Genomic DNA, 22,321 nt, shown 5'->3' on the forward strand with positions numbered 1-22,321 from the left:
TATAGATATAGATATAGATATAGATATAGATATAGATATAGATATAGTGTATATGTATAGATAAATATATATACACACTTACACATATACAGGACATGATGCGGTTGGGAGGGGATTGTCTTGGCGGTAGATAATCATATTTCATTGTATACATGTGTAGAAGCCTCGTAGATACAATGTGTACATGTATGAAATTCTGAAAAGAATTAATAAGAATACAATATTTTAAAGGAAAAAGACAAATTTTGGCCAGCATGTTGCTACATGTGTGCCAGAGATTGAGGTAAGAGGATTGTGAGTTGAAGACCAACATAGACTACATAATGAGAACAGTTTTTTTTTTTTTGTTATTTTTCCTGTTTTGTAACATAGGTTTGTGTGTGTGTGTACTAGAGATTGAACTTAGGGCCTCACACATGCTAGGCGATCTAATTGGCCTATGTCCTCAGCTCTCTTTATCTTTTGATGTACATTCTTGCTAAGTTGTTCAAGGAGGTCTTGAACTTTGGATCCTCCTCTTCTAGTCACTCCATAAGCTGAGATTATAGACTTGTGCCACCAGGCCTGGCTATCTGTATCACTGAAAAAAAGATTATTTGTGGGCAGGAGAGATAGCTTAGTAGTTAAGAGCACTGTCTGTTCTTCCAAAGGACCCAGGTTCAATTCCCAGCACCCACATTATAGTTCACAACTGTCTGTAACTCCAGTTCCGAAGGATCTGACATACTCATACCAATGCACATAAAATAAAATTAAAATAAATTATAAAAAATATTTTCTGCATTTATTGCCATTCTTTACATATGAACACATATTCATATTCTAAAGGTTGGAATTTATTGTCCTTATGAAATGCAAAACATTGTACACCAATATGCAGAAAGCATTTGCCTATCTGGGTACTGCTGTGTTGAGGCTTAAGCCTTCCCTTTAAACAGTTCAACGATCTTTTATATCTTCCTTCCTGGGTCTGAGCACCCTTCTCCACTCCTGCCTTCTGGTTTGAACAATTACTTAGTCTTCTATTTCTGAAAGAAGGCAGGTAGCCTTTTGTGGGGCAGTGGACCATGCCACCAGACAGAAAACCTGGTAAGGCCGAGTGGATTCAGAAACTCTGGCAATTCTCATAATTGAGAATGGTAGGTGTTTAAATCTACTTCCAACCAAGTTCCTGTCCTGGAACACATGACCATGACACTCAATGAAGAGGATCGTGACAGTCATGTAGGCCTGAAGTCCCTTTACATGCAAATCAGGCATCCCTAACATCTCAGACCAAGCCAACAGACAGCATCTGCCTTTAGATCCCAACCCACCCCAAAATGTTAAAATGTTTATAAGGTTCTATCCACAAGGAATAAAGTGCATGAGTTATTTCACCAAAGACCGTCTGAGAGTGCCTGTTTTACCGAGCTGTAACACCCTTAGAGAAGAGAATTCTCCCCCACACCCCCGAACCTTTTGCAGCTGGAAGCTGCTCCAGCTACTTCCTGCTTAGTGGCCCTGACTTTGGCTCCTGGCTACCTGCTGTGTCCTGCTACCTGCCATCAACTCTGGGGCAGTGGCAACCATGGAAGAGGCCAGGTAGCCCGCTTTGCTCTAGTTCACCCTTGGAGAGCTGCAACTCTTTGGTCACTCTGGCCGGGCCAGAGCCCTGCAGATCTCCGAGGATAGTGCCCCTGGTATTCTGACTAGCAACCTTTATAGTGTTAAATCCCTTTCACTTTACCAAAGACAATTTAGGAATTATTTGTTGACTTAGCTAGGTTTGAGTATGGCTAGTTAGGATCAGTGTCTGGGAATGATGGGGCTGAGTCCCAGCGTGCCTGGGTGGTTGATTCCTCAGTTGTATGGTGGGAATGCATAGGTGCCAGGGTTGCTTAAGAGTTGGCAGAGACTGGTGTGTGGTAGGCAGGAGTAGGAGTGCCAGCTTACAGTCAGCCTTCTCTCTCCTGGTGTGTTACTTCCAGTCAAGCAAAGGTTGTTCTGGTTTATTCCTTGGCCAAAAAGGGTGGAGAAGTTGATCTGTGTGACATTCTATTTTATGAGTTGAAGATTCATAGAGTTGGATTTTCTTCTTGCCACTGAGAGTTATGTGGAACACGGTGTCAGAAAGTGAGTAGAACTTGTTCAGAGCAGGGCTTTGGCACTGATGACAGTGTGTCCCCAAAGGTCCGAGAATTTTAGGTTAACCTTGCATTAAACCTTGAGATGATGTTTGCTTTATTAGTTTTGCTTATGAAAAGATGTCAATTTTAACAACAGTTACTTCCTTTCCAGATATAATTATATTTGTATATTTTAGGTTGCCTGCTTGATTCGAGTTCCTTCTGAAGTGGTTAAGCAGAGGGCACAGGTGTCTGCTTCTTCAAAGACCTTGCAGATTTTTTCTACTATCCTAAGTGAGGAGGTAAGGCTTTAGGTCCCCTGTCATCTTCCTCTGCTGAGGAGATGGTATCTTAGTGAGAACACCGAAGGCTTGCTGTGTGAGCCCCGGGGACTTTAGGGTGGGTTTAATGTTCAATTACAATAACTTTTTTTGCTGGGATTATTTTCCTTTGTTTTTGAGTTATTGTCATTGTTTTGCTCAAATTTTGAAGCAGTCATGTATTAAGTGCCACCGCTGCATATGCCCCGAGTGTAATTTGTCTCAGGGTCAGAATCAGACAGACTGATCACGTGAGGGAACTAAGATACTCTTTTAAAACATTGCTTCAAAATTTGAGGGCCCATGAGAGAGAAGCAATATTTAATGTAAAAGTATAATACTGGGCTGATCATCATTACCAGAACATCATTACCATAGCATCATGATGTTATATGAAATTGTCTTTCCCCCTGGGTATGGGAGCACATGCCTTTAATCCCAGTGCTGTAAGTTTGATGTCAGCCTGATTTACACAGTGAGTTCCAGGCCAACCAAGACTACGTAGTCAGACCCTGCTACAGATAGATGGATGGTAGATAACAGATAGATGGACAGACAGACTGACCCTGCCTCAAAGAAACAAACAATAAGTAACTGCCCCTTCTCTTCCTGATCAATGCTGGCTGTGGCCGGATCTGCCCTCCCTAGACGCGTGGCTACTAGGCATGCTGCTGTTTTCCTGTATACATTTAGCAGGAGCCTCTGTTCTATTTTGCTTCAGTGTGCCGGTCAAAACTCGTTATGTTGCCTCATGCAGTGACTTTTTTTCTCCTCTTCCTTAACTAATGTGAACTGATCTTAGTTTAGGTTTTTTTTTAAAAAGTGGCTATTTGTTTGTATTTTGAAGGTGGGGCTTCCTATGTGGCCCTGGGTGGTATTCAGTCTTCTTCCTCACCCCTCCCAAGTGCTGAGATGACAGGGGTGTGTATCGTATCCCATTATCTTTCTGGTCTGTTACCAACTTTAGGAGTGAGACCATTCCTGTGGCCACTTATTGGACTACATGTGTGCTTAAGCATATAATGCTAGGATTACCTGCAATATGTACCTTACTGAGAGGTTATTGGCAAATTTCTGAAGTATGTCTTACATATATATTAAAGGATAATAAATGTTTTATATACTGGATTTTGGAAATGTATATAATGTAATTTTTTTCAAAAGATAAAAATGCAGTTACTTATACTATGTAGCTTGTTTCATTATTAGAGATATCATGAACTTGTGACTTATGTAGCTTAAACCACTTTAGAATGTGTAACTCAGTGGCTAGTGAGTGTCTTAGAACTCAAAATTTAGAACATGTAAGTCTCCATCTAGAATGTTCTTCACAAATCTTTGTTGTTCCAGGTTTTTAATCACTTGACTTTCATTTGTTTCAGGGCATCCAAGGACTGTACCGAGGCTATAAAAGCACAGTTTTAAGAGAGGTAACTCAGTCATTACTCCTGAAGTCCCAAACAATGATGGCTGTTGACTGGTGAACCTACATTTCATTTCTTACATATCAGAAATATGTTGGAGAAACTGGCTTAAGAAATCAAAAAGAGGGGCTGGAGAGATGGCTCAGTGGTTAAGAGCACTGGGTACTCTTTCAGAGGCCCTGAGTTCAATTCTCAGCATCTCATGGTGGTTCAGAGCCATCTATAATATGATCTGATGCCCTCTCCTGTTGTGCAGACATCCAGGAAGACAGAGGAGTCATATACGTAAATAAATAAATCTTCAAAAAAAGTTGAAAGAAGAGTGGCGTCACCCAGAAACTGTTCAGTTGCACCGTGGTTGTTTTCATCTAGAAGAATGCCTGTGATGGTTTGCTGAATGGGCTGGTGTCATTGTCATCCTAGCTAAGTGTCTTGTAGCTGAGACAGTAAGGAGGAACTACTAAGTGAATGACAGCAAGTTCATAGCAAGGTTGATTATGCAAGAAGCACTCCAAAGATACATGCTTGGTGGGACATATGTTCCCACCACATGGACACCCATGCCCACCACAGGGAGGTAGCTTTGGTCTCCGATAGGAAGTGCAGTGGGCTGAGGAACTCATTCTGGAGAAAAACCTGGCCCTTTCATCTTGTGCCTTCTAGCTAACATGCTATACTGGTTTTTTTTGGAGAGGGATGGGGTGGGAGAGGGAGCGATAAAGCAAGACTTGGCCCTCAATAATGACCTTACTAATGCTGTAGACAGCATGCTTTAGTCTTTTATACAGTGAAATATAAGAAACAATTTTGGTCCAGGACACAGTTTTCTGTGACAGAAGGAGCAACTTGTCAATGTTTCCTCCTCCTTTTGTAGTCCTGGGACTAAAGCATTTTAACTTGTAAAAGTATTTCTAGTGTAAATAAAGGGGCAATTAGTAGAATATTGAAATTGGTTGAAGGCTCTTGTTTGGTACTCCTGTGGCTCACAAGAAGCATCTTTAGCCTTAGGATGCACTGGAAGTGTGTGGTGTGGCTGAAAGCTTTGGTGTTCACTAGCAGCCTGCAGTATAGCCTTGTTGCTGTAGAGCCTGACAGAGCTCTCCTTTTGCCAGACTGAGTGGCCTGTCTTTACTTGCCACTGTCTGGCTGAAATATCACCAGTGTGAATCTCCTTCTGCCCTTTCTTTCTGACTCACTGCATCTGTGTGATTTGCCCAGCTTACACCTAGAAGCAAGAAAAAGGGGAGGAAAGTAATCAACGTGTTTTATTTTTCTGAAAAGGGCTGAATAAATGAATATATTTCCATTCCAGAGAGTGTTAGTTTTTCACAAACGCTCACAACTGTTGTTCCAGTCTTTAAAAATTTGTTTTGACATATGTCATGCTAGTAATTAATTTTTTGGCTACAATCCTTGCGAATTGGGTGACCTTACTGAGATGACTTTGTTTACTCGAAATGGCTGTGCTTTGTTGGCAGTTTAATTGGGGTCTTGAGCATTACGTATGCTCATGAAGGCCTTCAGAGCCGATCTCGCTTGAGGTGTGTTACTCTGTACGTTCTCAGCTGGAACGAGAGGGGAATTACTGCAGAATGAAATGTAGCTTCTCTTCCAAGTGAGACAAATCAGAAGTGATATGTCTGCTTTAAACAACATTTTTGCATTATGAGGAGTTTTGAGCCTTACATTATCCTGACAGTAATATCAAATCTTTTTGTCTGGAGCCGTTTGATTGTTTCAATAAGAAATATACAGAAGCTTTGGAAAGAACCACCAGGAATTGTGTGCTATTTGTTCAGTGGGATTTTTTTTTCTTTAAAATAGTTTTCTCTCACTAGCCTTTAGGAGGAGATTGGGTTCATGCATTATAAGCAAGATACGTGATTTCTGGGCTTTCCTAGCACTGTCATATGCATTGCGCTGTACTTGATGTTTGTAGATATTGTATACGTATCCTCTTGCTCATCTGAACTAGTTCAGTCTCTGTGTGGTTTACATTGAGTCTAGTCAAGGTCAACAGATTAGACTGTTTACCTCACCTTTTCTCTTCTCATCTTTCTCATGGACTTGACCATATTAGCTATGACTGAGTATCTTGGTGCCTTGAGGTAATTGCAGTAAGATGCTGTGAGCATAGTCAAGATGATTTCAGGCCCACTGGCTTAAAAGTTCTGGGCAAACTTGATTCACTCTGTTGAATATGACATAGAAGGACTTTGGTAGGTAAAGAAAGCAGAGTAAAGCCATCTGTTTCAAAAGAACTTAAAGTAAGTTAAGTTTAGCTGATGCCGTTAGTCTACAGATTCTACTCAGTATTATGAAGAATAGCTCTGCCCTGATGGGGAAGCACATGGAGAGTCTTTTTTGCCACAGTTAAGGGCTGCTGAGGTGATACACCTGAGTGGTCAGGGGAAGCCCACCTGCAGTGCCTCTCAGCATCTGTCATATAGAAGCAAGCCTTAGGGCTAGAGAGGTGGCTCAGGTGGTAAAGTACCTGCCACCCAAGTGTGAGGACCTGAGTTTCAATCCCTCACCACCCACATAAAAAGAGGGTTGTGTTGACATTTGCCTATAATCCCAGGGTTGGAGAAGCAGAGGTATTCAGATCCCTGGAGCTCAATGGACACCCAGCTAAATTGATAGGTTCCAGGTTTGGTGAGATATTATGTTCAAAAAATGAGATAGAAAGTGATCAAGGAATACATCTGATATTGATCTTTCACCTTCACATGCACACACTTGCATGCATGTGTATGTGAAGTACACACATGTGCCTACCAGACACAAATGATGGCACAAATGATGGCACAAAATGAGCCATAATTCTTGAATGCTTTCCAGTTAGAAGTAGTCAAAGAAAACAAGCAAATAGAATAGTCTGATCAAAGACAGGGAAGAACTGTATGCATGCATGCATATTTGTGTATGTGTGTGTATAGAATAGGGAATTTCATAGGTTTGTCAGATGAATCTCAAGCCAAGGGAAGATCCTTTCAAAGAGTACTGATGAGGTGGGGTACTTGCATGGAACCTCTCAATTTAGCTGCATGTTTGCTAGAAGGCTGGAGGAAAAAACATGGAAGATACCCCAGAAAGAGCCTGACTTTGTGTCCTTGAAGTGTAGAGGAGAAATTTCCAGTTTGTGGCTCTTGCTGGTCAGATGTGAAGGGACGATGACTGTTGGTGCTCTGTCAGTGATAGAAATTTCCACCGTTGGGATACACCTTTAATCCCAGCACTCTCGACGACGAGGTGGGTGAATCTCTGAGTTCAGAGGGCTACAGTGTGAGTTCCAGGACAGCCAAGGCTGCACAGAGAAACCCTGTCTTGAAAAACAAAAAACAAACAAGAACAACAAAAGAGTAACTCCTGGTTTCTTGTACATGGGTGTAGTCACTCAATAGTCTGGAGGTATTTAAGGATATCTTCTTCACCTCCCTACTTCCAAGCAGGCCAAATGTACAGCCTGTTCTATAAATCCGAGGGCCCAAATTGAGATTGAAAAGTCATTGACTAGCTCACTCCAGAGGAGATCATGTCACTTCACAAAATCAGTCACTTTCATTATCCTGTCCAGCAACAAACATGCCTCCTTAAAGATGCCTGTGGGTTGTCCTTAAAATTTTCTTTCTGATTCTGCTGTCTTCCCTCTGTTGGTGTCCCCCACCCCCACCCCCAAGTTCTTTCTGTTGTTGTAGTCTCCTGAGTGCCTTCTCTGGCTATTCGCTTGATCCTTCAAGCTCTGTTTTATGGTAATGGTCTTTGCTAACCAAATATATTTTTTGGATAATTTTTTTCTTTACAATTGTGTAGTGCCTGATTGTACAAGTGAGCCAGCCCCCTGTTGGTGGTCATTACAGCTTTGCACCAATATGTAATACCATTTATTTGTCCTCTCATACATGGTTCAGGATTGTAGGTTATATGTCGAGACAGAACAATTTAGCTAAAGAAAGAAATGTGTAATTTTGACAGATATGAAGTTGCAGTTCACAGAAATTCTGGTCTATATTTCTGTTGAGAATATGGAAGCTCCCCTGTTTTCTGGCTTTCTAGTGGTGCTATCTGTCTGTAAGCTGAAAATAATGTCACCTGGGTTTTAATTTTGAGTTATACTGAATGTATTAACATCTGTGTTAGAACTCTATTGTTTATTGGATTATTTGAACTATCTACCACTTTTTGGAGAATTAACCAGGGGATTTATGTAAATCTCTTTTGTCATGCCTCTTCCTTAATATGAACTCAAAAAATATGAACTAAGTTTGTTTGTATTCTTGGTAATCAAGAGTCTGTAAAGTTGGAGGCAGAGGGATGACTAGTTTGAGGCCTGTATGAGGGATATAGCAAGATTCTGTCTTCAAAGAAAACCAAAGCCAGAAAAAAAGCCTTTAACAGTAAAAGATACCAACATGTAAGGTACAACTCTGCCCCCATATAGCTGTCTGCAGTTGGCAAGTAATGTTTCTCTGTTTCCCCTGCTTGGCTGGGAACCCTTCATACACTGTTCTACTAAAATCTTAGATAGTTTTGAAAGTTGTTAGGGTAGTAGAGCCTACCTTGACACCCAGACTTAAAATTGACTTGAGGTTAAGTCCTTGCCTCCAGAAGCCACTTGAATCTGTCTGCATTTGAATGTGTGACTGTGGCTCATGATAGTAGGTGTTCAAAAGAGGGGCCCAACGACTGCTGTTGCTCAGCCAAGGGGCAAGATGCTTCATCAGATGTCAGGGAGAGAGGAGCTTTATCATTGTAAATAGAATGTGGGTATAGTTACCCTAATGGTTGAACTTCCAAAATCATTAATCTAAGTAGGTTGGGAAAAATTGTGATTTAAAAAAATTTGTTGCTAATTTGCTGTAAAAATTTGCTTCCCCCCAAATAAGAGCAGCATCTCGGTTTGCTTTCTATTGCTATGGTAAAACATTCTGACCAAGAGCAACTTGGGGAGGAAAGGGTTATTTGACTTACATCTCCATGTCAGTCATCATTGAGGGAAGTCACTCAGAGATGACAGAAGCAGAACCCATGAAGGCACACTGCTTACTGGCTTACTCCCATGGCTTGCTCAGCCTGCTTTCTTAAACAACTGGGTACCACCTGCCACTGGAGTGGCACTCCACAGAGAGCTGGTCCCTCCCATATCAATTATCAATCAAGAAAATGCCTCACAGGTTTGCCCACAGGCCAATTTGATGGAGGCATTTTCTCAGTTGAGGCCCCTCCAGCTCATATCCCTGTTGAAAGAGCATTAACCAGCACAATGACCTATTCAAAGAAAGCCTCTTGCTTTGCTGGGATTTTTCCCAGGGCCTAGTAGGCAAGCAGGCTCTCGACCACTGAGGTGCATCCTCAGCCCAGCCTGAGACTTTCTGAATGAGCCTGGCACTTCAGTATCCTCTTTTGAAGAATGATATGAAGCAGCTGCCGCTGCTAGAACTTTACCACTGTCTGTCCTTAGGTCTGTCCGCTGCTTCCTACTTTCTTAGTTGTACATTTTACTGTCTGATAAGAGAGGTTTTGTCTGTCGTTATTTGTTCCAGCATGTCTTTGATTTGCCTCTTTGGTTTCTTCTCCTTATTTCCAGAGTGTTTACTTTTCTAGTCTGCATCTTTCTCTAAGCTGATGCCTTTTCTCTGCCCTTTGCATGTTACCTCTCTAGTATAGTACCATCTACACAGTGGGCTCTCAATAAACATTCCTCAGTCCGTTTATTTCGCTTCTGTTATGTTCCCATGCTACCAGACACCACGTTCATCTCTGAAGGGCAAGGCAGTTCTGACTGGGGCTGGAAATAGTCAGGCTCTTCTGATGCTATGCTGTATTGCTATGATCTGCACAATTGCTAGGCAGTGAAATTCCAACTTGGACATACTTTTCAAAGACTTCAATTTTCTTAACCCTTAAAAAAACTGTCTTTGTGAGTGTGCTTTGTTGAAGTAGGAGTGCTGTAGGTACTCACTGTTGTGTACCACAATGATTAACAGACGCAGTGGCCAGCAGCCTTTCCAAACTTCTAATGCAATGTTGTCCTTCAGTTACAATTGAGTGCAAACACACCGAGCCTGATTTTAATCCTCCAGAATTCATTTTATTAACTATGACCAAATAGAACATCTGTTTAAATTCCATAATGTTGGCTTCATGGGAAAAGAAAGGGAAATCCTTATTTGTCCTTGGATTTTGTCCATCGCTTTCTCAGTCAGCAAACGTATACTAAGACATCCTTATTAATGGGAGTGTTAAACAAATGAAAGACGAAATTTCCCCTTTAATCACAGAGCTTTATAAGATGAGTCACTTAATTGCATTTGCATTATTGTAACTACTGTGGAGATGTGTGAAGAATGGAGGACAGTTCCTTCAGTTAATCCTTTAGTGCAAGATTTGACGTCACTGTCCTCAAGCTTGGACCTTAGCCTACAGTTTTTATGTTTTCATCACAAACAGTTTTAAACAGAACAATTTAGTAAGATGAATTTAATGTAGAAAAAAATACCTTCAGCCCTTTACTGAATGCGTGGTTAGGTTTCATTTACAGAAGCAGCTGCTAGCTGCTTTTCTTACTCTTTGGATGAATTTTGGTTTTACTATAAAGTTTCAAAAATTTCTTGGCCTGCCAGATGGCTTAGCTGATAAAGACCTGGCACCTTGAGTTCGACCCCTTGGACCCCCATGGTGGAAGGAGAGAACTGACTCCCATAAGCTGTCCTCTGACCTCCACACATGCACAGTGACATGTGCACACAGACATATAGGGACAATAAATAAAGTGCAATAAAAAGAATTATGGAGTCTTCACATGCTTCTATGGCATATTTCATAGCTTTCCACCAACCAACTCTTCTACATATCCATCCAGTGGAATCAGTTTTTATATTCTTCTGTCTTTTTACTGTGTAATTTTACTGTCAGAAAAACTCCATACACACACACACACACACACACACACACACACACACACACAAACACACACACACATGGGATATATATATGATATGTCTCCCTTCCACAGGAACAACCTGTGGAAACAACATATATATGTGTGTGTATATATGAACACATGTGTCTGTCTATCTATCTATCTATCTATCTATCTATCTATCTATCTATCTATCTATCCACATATACATACATATATATAAACACACTTATGAATGAACTATTTTCCAAAATTATGTACAAAAATAGTAAACAACCTATTGTTTCATGAAGAAGATCCCTCATCATATATGTATGTGTGTGGTCATTGAACATTATAGGCTGAAAATCTTAAGTCCTATTACTGTGTAATTTTACTGTTGGAAAACTCCATCCTATAAGAAGGATTAAGAGAGAAACTATGTTTATGCATTAAGAAAATTAAATTTGAAATAAAATACAGAAAATTTATAAGTAATTCAAAGCTAAAGGTTATTTGAAGAAACTTGAAGATTTGTATCTGTGAGGCTCAACAGTCTGGCCCAGACTAGATGGGATCATATGAGGAAAAGTTACAGTTTGAATGGATTATGATCATGTACTTAATGTAGTTTTAAATATTTAATCTATAGAATATTAGCCTTTTTTCAGATCAGTGAGCTGAAGCTTGTAAAATTGAATAGAGCTAGAAAGTGGCGGGACTGGAATTTGAGGTCGTGTGTGAACCGCCAAAATATACCTTTCTGGTCATAGGATGCCTCTTGCTCACACCTCACAGCTAAGCCCATTGATCGCCCATTTTCAGTAACCAGGACAATGACAACAGATGTGCAAGGCTTGGATCAAGACCTAGGAAGTAGAATACAAATCACAGTGTCCTGTGTGTGCATCTGTGCTTTTGTGAGTTTGTGGAAGGATGTGTGTCTGTGAGTGTGAGCATGCAGGGGCACATGCTCGCGCCTGTGCATGGAGGCCACAGGAAGACACTGAGTGCTCTCCCTCTCTGCCCTGCCCTCTTGAGGCAGCCTCTGTCACTAGGCTGGCAGCCAGCAAGCCCCCCTGGTTCTCCTGTCTCTGTCCCCCGTGGCACTGGGGTTAGAGGCAAGTATGTCGCTATGCCCTGATTTTTTATTATTGTTTGTGTGAGTGCTGAGGCCCCAGGGGCCATCCCAGGAGCACAATTTTTGAATTGTAATGACTTCTAAAAGATAAAAATTAGGCATTAATGCTTGCTTCAGCATCTTCTTTCCTATAATCTTCACTAGACTTCTTGGATGTCCATCTTTTTTCCTTCTCTGGGTGTCAGTGTGTGCAGTAGGTGGGAAAGTTGATGCTTAGGCCTTGAGATGGCTTTGGTCCATAGCCAGGTAACATTGTGTAATGGTGGAAATGAAGAAATCAGTAGGAAAAGGGTATTTTCTCCTTTGAAAATGCTGCTTTTGCTTACTGAACTTGACCTGAAGCTTGTGGTATATAATGAGACACTAGAGGGCGCCCAAGGCCTGTGTTTTAAATGTTGAAGTCAGATCTTAACAGGCAGGAGAGACCTGAAGCTTGGCGTCAATAAAAGTGGTTTACACTGGAGAATGCAAATTGCAAATGTTTACTAACTCTGCTACATACATGCTCAGACTATATTTATTTTATTTTTGAATTTAAAGACAGTATCGGTTGGTAGAGTGCTTGCTTGACATAGAGCTGATGTTTGATTCCCAGCACTGCATAAACTTGAGTATAGTAATATGCCTGTAATATCCACACTGGTGGCAGACACAGTGTAATCCTGAGTCCAAGGTCGTCTTTTTCCTCTCTTTCCAGTTTGAGGCTGGCCTTGGATACGCTGAAACCAAAACAAAACCCAAAAAACAAAACCCAAAAACAAATGAAGGCATTCCCTCCTTATCTAGAACAGGCTGTCCTCAAACTCAGTCCCCCATCTCAGCCTCCCAACCCAACCCAGAGAAAAATGTCCTTGGTTTCAGTGTGATCACGAGGAAACTTCATACAGGCCCAGACAAGTGGATTCGTGAACTTGTCAAGGCGATGAAAAGGCATGATGAAAGGCCTGCTGGAGCTCAGATCGGCACCTCTGGAAGCTGGTGGGAGGTGGCTTTGGGGCTTGGAATAGGCGGCAGATGTGTAAGGGAAACCTCGAAGTTCAGGTGAGAGCTACAGTTTAGCGGCTAGGGTTTGTACACTGGCCTAGGTTTGCAGCACCGGTGGTTTTTGTTGGTACTGTAGTCACTGTTGTTTTTCCATGATAGGAAAAGCCTGCAGCCATGATAGGTACCTGCTTTGTCCTGAGGCTACTTTTCCAGCCCAGTGGTCACTGCCTTTAAAGACTAGTCTAGAGCCAGTGGCAGGATATGTGTGGACTGTGTCCCATCCTAGTGACTTTATAAATCTATGAATTATTTCAGAAACACAAAAGAAAAAAAGCAGTGGGGCTAGAGGGAGGACTCAGTGGTTAAGAGCACTGGCTGCTCTTCCAGAGGACACAGGTTTGATTCCTAGGACCCACATGGTAACTCAGGTCTAGGGCACATGGCTCCTCCCCTGGGCCTCGTGGGTACCAGCAATGCATGTGGTGTATAAACACACATGGCAGACAAACCACCCCTGGGCCTCATGGGTACCAGCAATGCATGTGGTGTATAACACACATGGCAGACAAACCACCGATACACAAAAAGTAAAGTAATAATTTTATTTTTAAAAGCTTTTAAAAAGGGAGATGAGGCTTAGATGTTGTGTAAAATAATTTAAAATAATCTTAAAAACGGCAAATTAAATTTAAAACTAAATTCTTAAAATCTTACTGTTTTGTCAAAGAAGTACATGGAAGGATTTAACAGAAGGCATGATAACCAGCAACCCTGCCTTTCCGGCTTCCTGCTCTCACTTTCTAGAGGCCGCCTTTGAAAACTGCTTTTGCTCTGTGTTTTGTTTAGGCCTATACTGTGTTGAAACATTAAAGTGTGGAATTTTTAGGGTGAAAGAGGGGATGTGATTTGCTCTGTGACCCTCCCAGGAAGGGATATGTCTTACCATTCCAGATAAATGCATTTAGTTGTTTGTATCTGGGTCCTTCCTCAGCCCCTCCCTCCTTTCTGCCCTGCCATTTCTTTCTCTGTTGCATGAGGTATGCCTTGTTTTGACTGACAGATGCTGTGACAGTTATCCAGTGTGTGGGTTGTCTGTTGATTTACCTTGTTGTTTGCAGAGGGCTTTTCTCCACCCTTGCAGACTTTGAGTTTAAACAGTGTCCGTAGTGACAAGGGTTTCACTAATGAAGAACACACATCTCCTCAGATGGTGGAAGATTTCATACTGATTATGCCTCTTCATGTCCCTCATGCTGTGTAGGACATGTAGATTGTCTGATTTCCTTAAGATTCCATTGGGTTACTTGAGTTTGACTATTTTTATACAGGCACTACACAGATGGTAGTGTATGGCTGGCGGCAGGCAAGGTCCTGTTTAGTCACTTGGGTAGGTGTTCTCTGATTTCCACACACAGATGAGTCAGGTATTTGTTGTGAAGTATTCCATGGGGTAATATTTTGAGGCTGTGTGACTCTCCTGTTCCCCAATAATCTTTCACCTAATAATAGTTTTACCATCTGTGGATACTTCTTTTACCATCTGTGGATACTTCTTGTTTGGAGCACTTGTTACATTGGTATTGAAAAATGATGATTTTCCTAATACTGTCTTTTTCCTCTGAGTTTATTAGTTGGCATTCATCTGTGAAGAAGTTTTCCTCTTTTACCTCAGATTTTTTTTTTTAATTTATCTTTACTGTGGACTCACAGATTTATTTTTTTCTTTTTGGGTAACAGCTTTTTTGAGATATAATTCACATACCATCACATTCACTCATTTAAAGTGTCAGTTTAGTGGGTCTTAGTGTAGCCACAGGTAGATGTTCCTTGTCACCATAGCCAGGGAATCCTTGTTCAGTAATTATAATCTATATTGTTTGGTGTGTAACTCCCTAGTGTGGTCAGTGGGAGCCTCTCCAGGCCTAAGTCTCTGTTGTCACTGAGAACCTCCTCTCCTGCTGTTCCACGCCATTGCAATCTTACCTAGCCGTACTGGTCCTTGGTTGATGTTGATGGAAAGTGTATTTAGAAACAGTATCTGGGTAATAGGTGCATCATTACTTCTAAGCTCTCATTTGAAGTAGAAAAAATAGTTAAATGGGTTATTTATTCCTTCAGTTTCCATCTGTTTATCTCAGACAATACTTGAAGTGGGTGGGGGCACAGAGTTAGTTTCTTGGTAGGTGACCATGAGAAGTGCTAGCAGGTACAAGAATGAGCAGTCACTGGCCAGCCAGTGAGCCCTCCTCTCTCTCTGAGTTGAATTGGAGTGATGCTCTGACAGGAGTTCTAGAGGAGGAGGAGTGAGGAGCCGGGCAGGCTGATGTTGGGAAGCATTCTAATAAGTGCGTGCTTAATTGCCTCCAGAATCTCTTGTAACTGGAATATTTTTTTCAAGTGGTACTAAACTGCACTTGAGATCCTGCCTAGAATCACATACCTGGACCTTTTTGGCTGGCACTCCTTACCCCACATCTAACTCTAGACTTAAGTTAGAGGGGCAGCAGAGGTGAAGCTGAGGTACAGTTGGTTTGCAAGGCTCTGTGCATTGATCTCATGTGAACTGCAAGAAACAGTCAGTGCTGGATAGAAAAGACAAACATACATATGCAATACACACATATAAACATACGTGTATAAACACACATACACACACACCAATAACAATTAAAGAAAAAATGCATGAATTTGAGAGAGAGCAAGGAGGGGTTATGGGGGTATGATAGGAAGGAAGGAAAGGGGGAAATGATTTAAAACAATTATTTAAAAAAAAAACCCACCTGATACTCATCCTTCTTGCTGGCTCTGGTGGCACTATATAACATCCACTAACCTGTTTACTGAGTACCAGAGGTAATAAGAATGACTATAGCATGCAGTCCACGGGGCTAATGTCCACGAGGCTGATGTGTGGATATGAAGGGGGTCCTTCTGTTCTTGGCATGTGGAGTCTCAGTTAGAAGGTCTTGACTCTCCTTACCCTCACTGCAAGGTAAACGAGCCCCATCCTTTTAGCAGGGCCCCTACTGCATTTCCTCAGGGTGAGGAGGTGCTAGACATGGTCTGCAGACAATGAGTAACTACTCACAGACACTTACCACATTAATCCCATGCAAAGCAATGCCCCCAAGTAGTTGATTTCCCATATCACATCTTAGAGAATAATAAATAGTAAATACCTCATGGGGAGACTTTTTAGGCATTGTTCAATATATATGACTTTGTCAAGTTGAACTGGCTCCTGTATTTTCTCTAATTTGCTTGTGTGTGTCTGAAAAAGCCTGTCATTTATATTCCGTTTCTTAAAGAATTGGAGCCATCATAATTGGCAAGCGTTAAGCATGCTAATTAGTTCAATGTACTGACCAATTCTCTGAATTATTAGTTCAAAGGAGCGTGTGGACAGGGATGAAATTAGATTTAGGCCTTTTTCACTCTGGTTGTTTTAGGATCTTCAGGGTTGCTTTGATCTGTAAATAACAGCTGTTTCTTCATGCACGGTTCAGGGTACATGAAACACGTTCCAAACTGTGTCTTAGACTCATCATTATGACCCTGAGCTGGACATGCACACTTTACCTGTAGCTCCTACAGAGATGTCAGCTCGAGTTTGTGAACACAATTGGACAAATTTTAGTTTTCTTCATTTCTAAATAAGTAGTATCGCATAGTTATAAGGTACGACATAAAGTTTACTTACTAACTACCAAAATTATACTGATTTTTTTTAAATATCACTTTTAATTCTAAAAGCTGAGAAACCTGTGAATACATATAGATAATATTTGTACGTGTGCGTGTCTACAATTTTAAAAACACATAGAAAGTTATTCACATGTATATATGTATACACATATAACTAAATATTTTAGACATCTACTTTGTGAAGATTAACATGCTTGTCTTGCTTGGTAAGTAATTATTTAAATTTAAGAACTATTTGATAACTAGAATTAAAATCAAACCTAGGCTACTTCACTTCAGTACACAAAAGTGTTTTTCACTTAGTTATCCTAATTTGTATGTCTTGTGGCCCATGTGAAAAGGGTTTAGAACTGGGAGGATTGCTTTAAAGAAGGGCAGGAAGTGAATGGTAGAAGAGGAGAGGGAAGCTTAAATCCAGGACGCTAAGAATCAAAGCTCGCTCCAGCCTGCTGTGTTGTGCAGCAAAGCCAAGGTGACAGGAATCCCGCTAGTGCCCTCTGCATCCTTCTATTTACACATTATACTAGAAACGACAGGGGCTGCCGAGGTGAGATCAGAGTACACTGCTCTTGCTGAGGACATGTGTTCATTTCTATCACCCTCTCTGACCTCTGCTGACACCTACACACCCGTGACACATATACACGTGTTTACACATATACACTATATACACATAATTAAAAAATAAAATAGAATCTTAAAAAAATAAAAATAGTCATATCTTACATTAATTCTAGAAGTGAGATCTCACTTTATTTAGTGAAGCCTTTCTGTTCATTACAAAATATGCAGGATTTAACAGTGTGTTCCATTTGTGGCTTTTCTTTACTGTTCACTATATCGGACATCAGGAAGCAGAGTCCCCATTGCAGTGATATAATCTGCTGTCTAGTGGCTTCCAGTGATGTCCAGTTATCCTGACATTGGTCACGTCGGTTTTAAAATAGTAAACTGTAACTTGTCTCTGTAGTAATGTTGTAGGCACATAGCACTCTCAGGTGCCAGCTGCCTCACGCTGCAGTGCAGAGTGTGGTAGTGTGGGGTACTGTGCGGCCTGCAGAGTCTGAGCTCCTTGTTACCCAGCTCAGTTAGAAAGTTTTCGGAGTCCCGGGCTCACTAATCTCCAAAGTACATTCTGAGCTTTGAGTGCTTTCCTTTTCTGTGGAAGCCCTTGTGAGTTCCAGGACCCAGAGGTCTTTCCTGTCGACAGGTCAGCTGACCATCAAGAGAGAGGAGATGCCCATCTCCAGGTGTGGGAGCCTGGGCCAGCAGCATCACCTGGGAATTTGGTAGACATGTAGGTCCTTAGATTTTGCCCCAGACTTTTGAATCTGGAACTCTGGGGATGGGACCAAGAGTTTGCGTTTTATCCCCTGCAGGTGACCCTGAGTCGGCTATAGTGAGTCCAGCTGGACTCCAATGTGCCAAGCTCAGTGCAGGGATTCCCTTGTGGGGTAGAGGCTCACCTGCTGCTTACAAGACTGTGCCATCCAGTTCCCTGCACGGCAAAACAAACAGCAACCACTGCGATTCCCAAACAAGCCAGAAATAAAACAGAGGTGGTTGTTCTGTTTTGAAATAAAGAAATGTTGGATAACATTGCAGGAACTGTGAAGACAGTTTTTTCATCTCTAGCAAAGTTTCTGTCATGAATTGCAGAGTTTTAAAAAAATTCCTGGTGCCTATGTTATCTTGCACACGTTTTTCATTCACACACAATTACGTGGATTGTTTTGATGTTTTCATGTTTGCGTGCCAGGCCTCACACCCCTACCCTCTCTTGTCACCTTTTGTTGTTAATGGACAGTAAACATAACCATGATTTCTTCATGAATTTTTCTTTTTTTCCCCTCCTATTCTTGGTAGTAGGCTACTTTGAATTATTTTAAAGTTAAATGATATAAAATAGTTTTCAAGATAAAAGAATTACATGAAGAATTATTTTGATTTTACAGAAAACACTTGGAGAAAAGAACATTTAGCTAGCCTGCCTACTGTGGCTGGATTTCTTACTATTTTGAGCAAGGTCCCTGTTTAATGAACTTTTTCCTCAGTGCTAAACACTAGTAGAAACATTCACCCCTCAGATGCATCTCGGAGAGGAGAACTGCACATGTCAGGAAAGCACCACAGGATGACCTTGTAATTCGGAGAATTGCTTTCATCTCTGAGATATCTCACACCTGCCTCGTTTGGCACAGTGTTCCCAGCAGTCAGCAGACAGCCTGCCAGCCTAACCCCAGGCTTGTGGGTTCAGTCACAAGGAACACGGTTACCATAAAAAGCACTAGTGCTATTGAAAAACCCAGGTATACAAACTGTTAGGTAACTTTATTTTATTGAAAACGGCCTCTCTCTCTCTCTGTCTCTCTCTCTCTCTCTCTCTGTTTCTGTCTCTCTCTCTCTCTCTCTCTCTTTCCCTCCCTCTCTCCCTCTCTGTCTATCTGTCTCTCTCTCTGACTCTGTCTCTCTGTCTGTCTCTGTCTCTCTCTCTGTCTCTCTCTCTCTCTCTCTCTCTCTCTCTCTCTCTCTCTCTCTGTACCTACATGACTATACATAAACACTCAAGCTATCTGGAAGTGTATGCCCATGTTGCCTCGTGTGTGCATACTTGGGCACCCTGCACTCTGTCTTATATACCAATCGATAATAGTTCTTTGCAAGTGTTTCTAAGACCCATGTGAACTGCCAATCACGAGCAGTCTTCCATAGGCTGTGTTGTGCACTCGTTGCCTGAGGCTTCTTTTTCAGTATCCAGTGTGAAGGGAGGTACACAGGTGTGGTGGGCATGGGCTCACGCAGGCAGGGAGAATGATGTGTCTCCTGATGATGTCGTTACATTCCCTGGGCTACTTTTCTAATAAGGAGCTGGTTTGGACTTTTAGGCTGCGGTGCCTGTGCTTTAATGTTCATTGGACAGTGTGCTTATTTAAATGTCATCATAGCTGTTTGTGAAAGTCCTTGAGAGGTTTCCTCATGCTGGTAGATTCCAGAAAGGGGACTGTTTATTTGTTTCACTTTTTCCGAAGGTGGAATCAGACTTTTTCACATTTTATCGATGACCCATTTGGCTATCCCTGGGCCAGCTCCAGTTAAAAATAATAGTATTTAATATTTAATAAACTGCCAGGCTTTGGAGCCATCTGGAACTTTATTTTCTTTGCACGCAGCATCTGAGTTTCAGCTGTTAGCCTTTCTCCTTTGCTCTGGGAAGGGTCAATTGCTTTTAAAGTCTTTGATGCTTGCTGTGTCAGCCCTTTTCATATTTTCAAAATGCCCGTGTAAAAGGGCTTTTCATCCATTCATGCTGATAATTCTTTTGAACTTGAGGTTTGAACCAAACTAATCAAATTTAATTATAGCTCAAATCCTGTTACAGTGAACTCCAGTAGACTTCCAGGCTGGTTTTCTTCTTTATTTCTTTTTTGTTACACTGGAATTCAGCCATTACCAATATTACATTAAGCAACCAGGCCATTGACCACAGTGTGGGAGACCCTTTGCAGTGACCAGGTTTTTGTTACATTGACATAGTAATATGATTTGAACTTTCTCCTTTTTAAAGGAAATCATGAATTAGTCATAAGCAAATTTCCTTTGTTTGCATAGTTCTTATGTAATCTCTTCATATCATACTTAGTTAACATCTAGAATTAAAATCTGAGAACTACTTCCTTTTTGTTTTTTAAAGAATTTTATTTTATTTTATTTTATTTTATTTTATTTTATTTTATTTTATTTTATATTTTTGGTTTAGGAATTCTGGGTTGCTGACTTCCTCTACTATCTGCTCCATAACAAAACCAGATTGACTGACTACTGTGTTGGGAGTCCAAGGACTCCACTCTGCTTTCTTTTCACTTGTAGTTGTCTTTAGGTGTGTTTGGTCTATGATATGGAGGGACTTGAACTATGCTTAGTGTGGTTTGAATGAGTTCTCCAGTTGGTGGAATTGTTTGGGAAGGACCGGGGTGTGTGGCCTCCTGAAGGATGGAAGGGGCTTTCTTAGAGAAAGCCTTTGCTTTGTTGATGCTCATGCTTACTTTTATTGTTCATAAGATCTAAAACTCAGTAAGGGTTCCCATCTGTCCCTTTGGGGATAGCACCATGACTTGTGCAGTGTTCCAGTGTTCTGAAAAAGTGTCCCTTTCTCATTTCATTAAAAACCTATCTGGGACAGTAGCACGTACTGGGGAGAAAGTGGGAAGAAGTCTGATACCACTGTGAAGTAATGGAGCAGGACTTGTGCCCGTGCGCCTGATGCTGCCGTGATTGCTGGCATGCATGCTTTACTGTAGTGTCCTGTCGGTCCCATGTTCACTGCCACAGGTGTTGGGGGCTTTTCCCCAGCACAGTGTAGGTTTTATTTTACAATTCACTTCTGAATTTTAAGCAGATTTGGGAATAATGGCATTTAAAAATACTCAAAGTTTATTTTCATCTGTGATTAAAAGCCTTTCTAGGTTTAGCGTTGGATCAACTTTTGAGCTGCAAAAATCACATGGCAGATTTATTCTCTCCTCAGGATATTTGAGTCTGAAATGTAAAGTAGAGCTTATTTTTAAAAAAGAATAAGAAAAGCAAAAATGAGTGCTCTTGGTAAGGTAGAAACTTATTTTGAAATCTTTACTCAAAATTGCAGTTTTCTGTGAGTCAGTCAAGGCACTGCCTTTTGTTTGAAAGTGAATGTGAAGTTAGTGTATACACTAGGTATTTTGAAATTTGAGCTTTGCTCTGAGCTGCAGTAGATGCAAATCTTAGCTTAGCTCTGGGGTTGTTGGCTACATCTCCCACTCTGGCTGGAGGACATGGCTGTGTCAAAAGGACACAGTAATGTGTCTTTGACTGTAGCTCCAGGGAGAGTGAATGACAACTTATGTAAACTGGAGCCTGTGACTGGAAAAACCAAACTTGGTTTCAAAGGGACTGAACCTTGCTGGGTGAAGACCATTTCCTGAGAGCAGTGGATAGTGTTTTTGAACAGATGCTTCTAGTTTTGTGACAGAGAACCCTTGGGCTCACCTTCCATCTTTTTCTTGTTTAAGTGTTGTCATTAAAACTTGAGTTGAAGGGTTGGAGAGTTGGCTCACTTGTTATTCTTGCAAAAGACCTGGGTTCGATTCCTAGTACCTACATGAAGGCTCACCACTTTAGGTACCACACATGTTTGTGGTACATAAACATACATTCAGGGGAAACACTCATACATACAAAGTAAAGTAAATCTGAAAAAAAAAAACCAAAAAACAAAAAAGTCTTGAGTTGATGAGATCTGTTGTCCATGGTTACAGATTCTGAGAGCTATGGAGATAAATCCCTATAAATGACTATAGATTCTCGAGTGAGCCTGTTCGGAGGTGATAGAAGACAGGCTCTGAGGTCACCTGTCAGGGTACAGATCTCAGCTCCAACACCTGACACCTGTATGGCCTTAGGCAAGTTATTTCAACTGTCTTCTCTCATATTTTTTCTTTTTAAGATGAGACCAAAACAATGCCTACCTGAAAATATATGTTCACAAGTGTGAAGTCTCAGGAGTTCACACATGTGGGTGCTCAGGAGAGTGCCCACATAGATCTGTGTTCATACATGTGGCGGGCTCAGGAGAGTGCCAGCAACATTTATCTGTGTTTACACATATGAGGGGCTCAGGAGAGTGCTCACATATATCTGTGTTCACACACATGAGGAGCTCTGGAGAATGTTCATACACGCATGAGGGGCTCAGGAGAGTGCTC

The 22,321-nt window shown here is 41.3% G+C and overlaps 1 protein-coding gene across 1 annotated transcript in view; it reads left to right on the plus strand.

The window, feature by feature from the left end:
• Slc25a26 (solute carrier family 25 member 26) overlaps positions 1 to 22,321 on the plus strand; it is a 94,353-nt gene that overhangs the window by 33,233 nt on the left and 38,799 nt on the right. The window contains exons 4-5 of the mRNA XM_028773023.1: positions 2,306 to 2,410; positions 3,811 to 3,858. Coding sequence (XP_028628856.1) covers positions 2,306 to 2,410; positions 3,811 to 3,858 — 153 coding nt within the window. The remainder of the gene's footprint in view (positions 1 to 2,305; positions 2,411 to 3,810; positions 3,859 to 22,321) is intronic.

Source organism: Grammomys surdaster, unplaced genomic scaffold (assembly GCF_004785775.1).
Source record: "Grammomys surdaster isolate TR1022 unplaced genomic scaffold, NIH_TR_1.0 220, whole genome shotgun sequence".
Lineage (NCBI taxonomy): Eukaryota > Metazoa > Chordata > Mammalia > Rodentia > Muridae > Grammomys > Grammomys surdaster.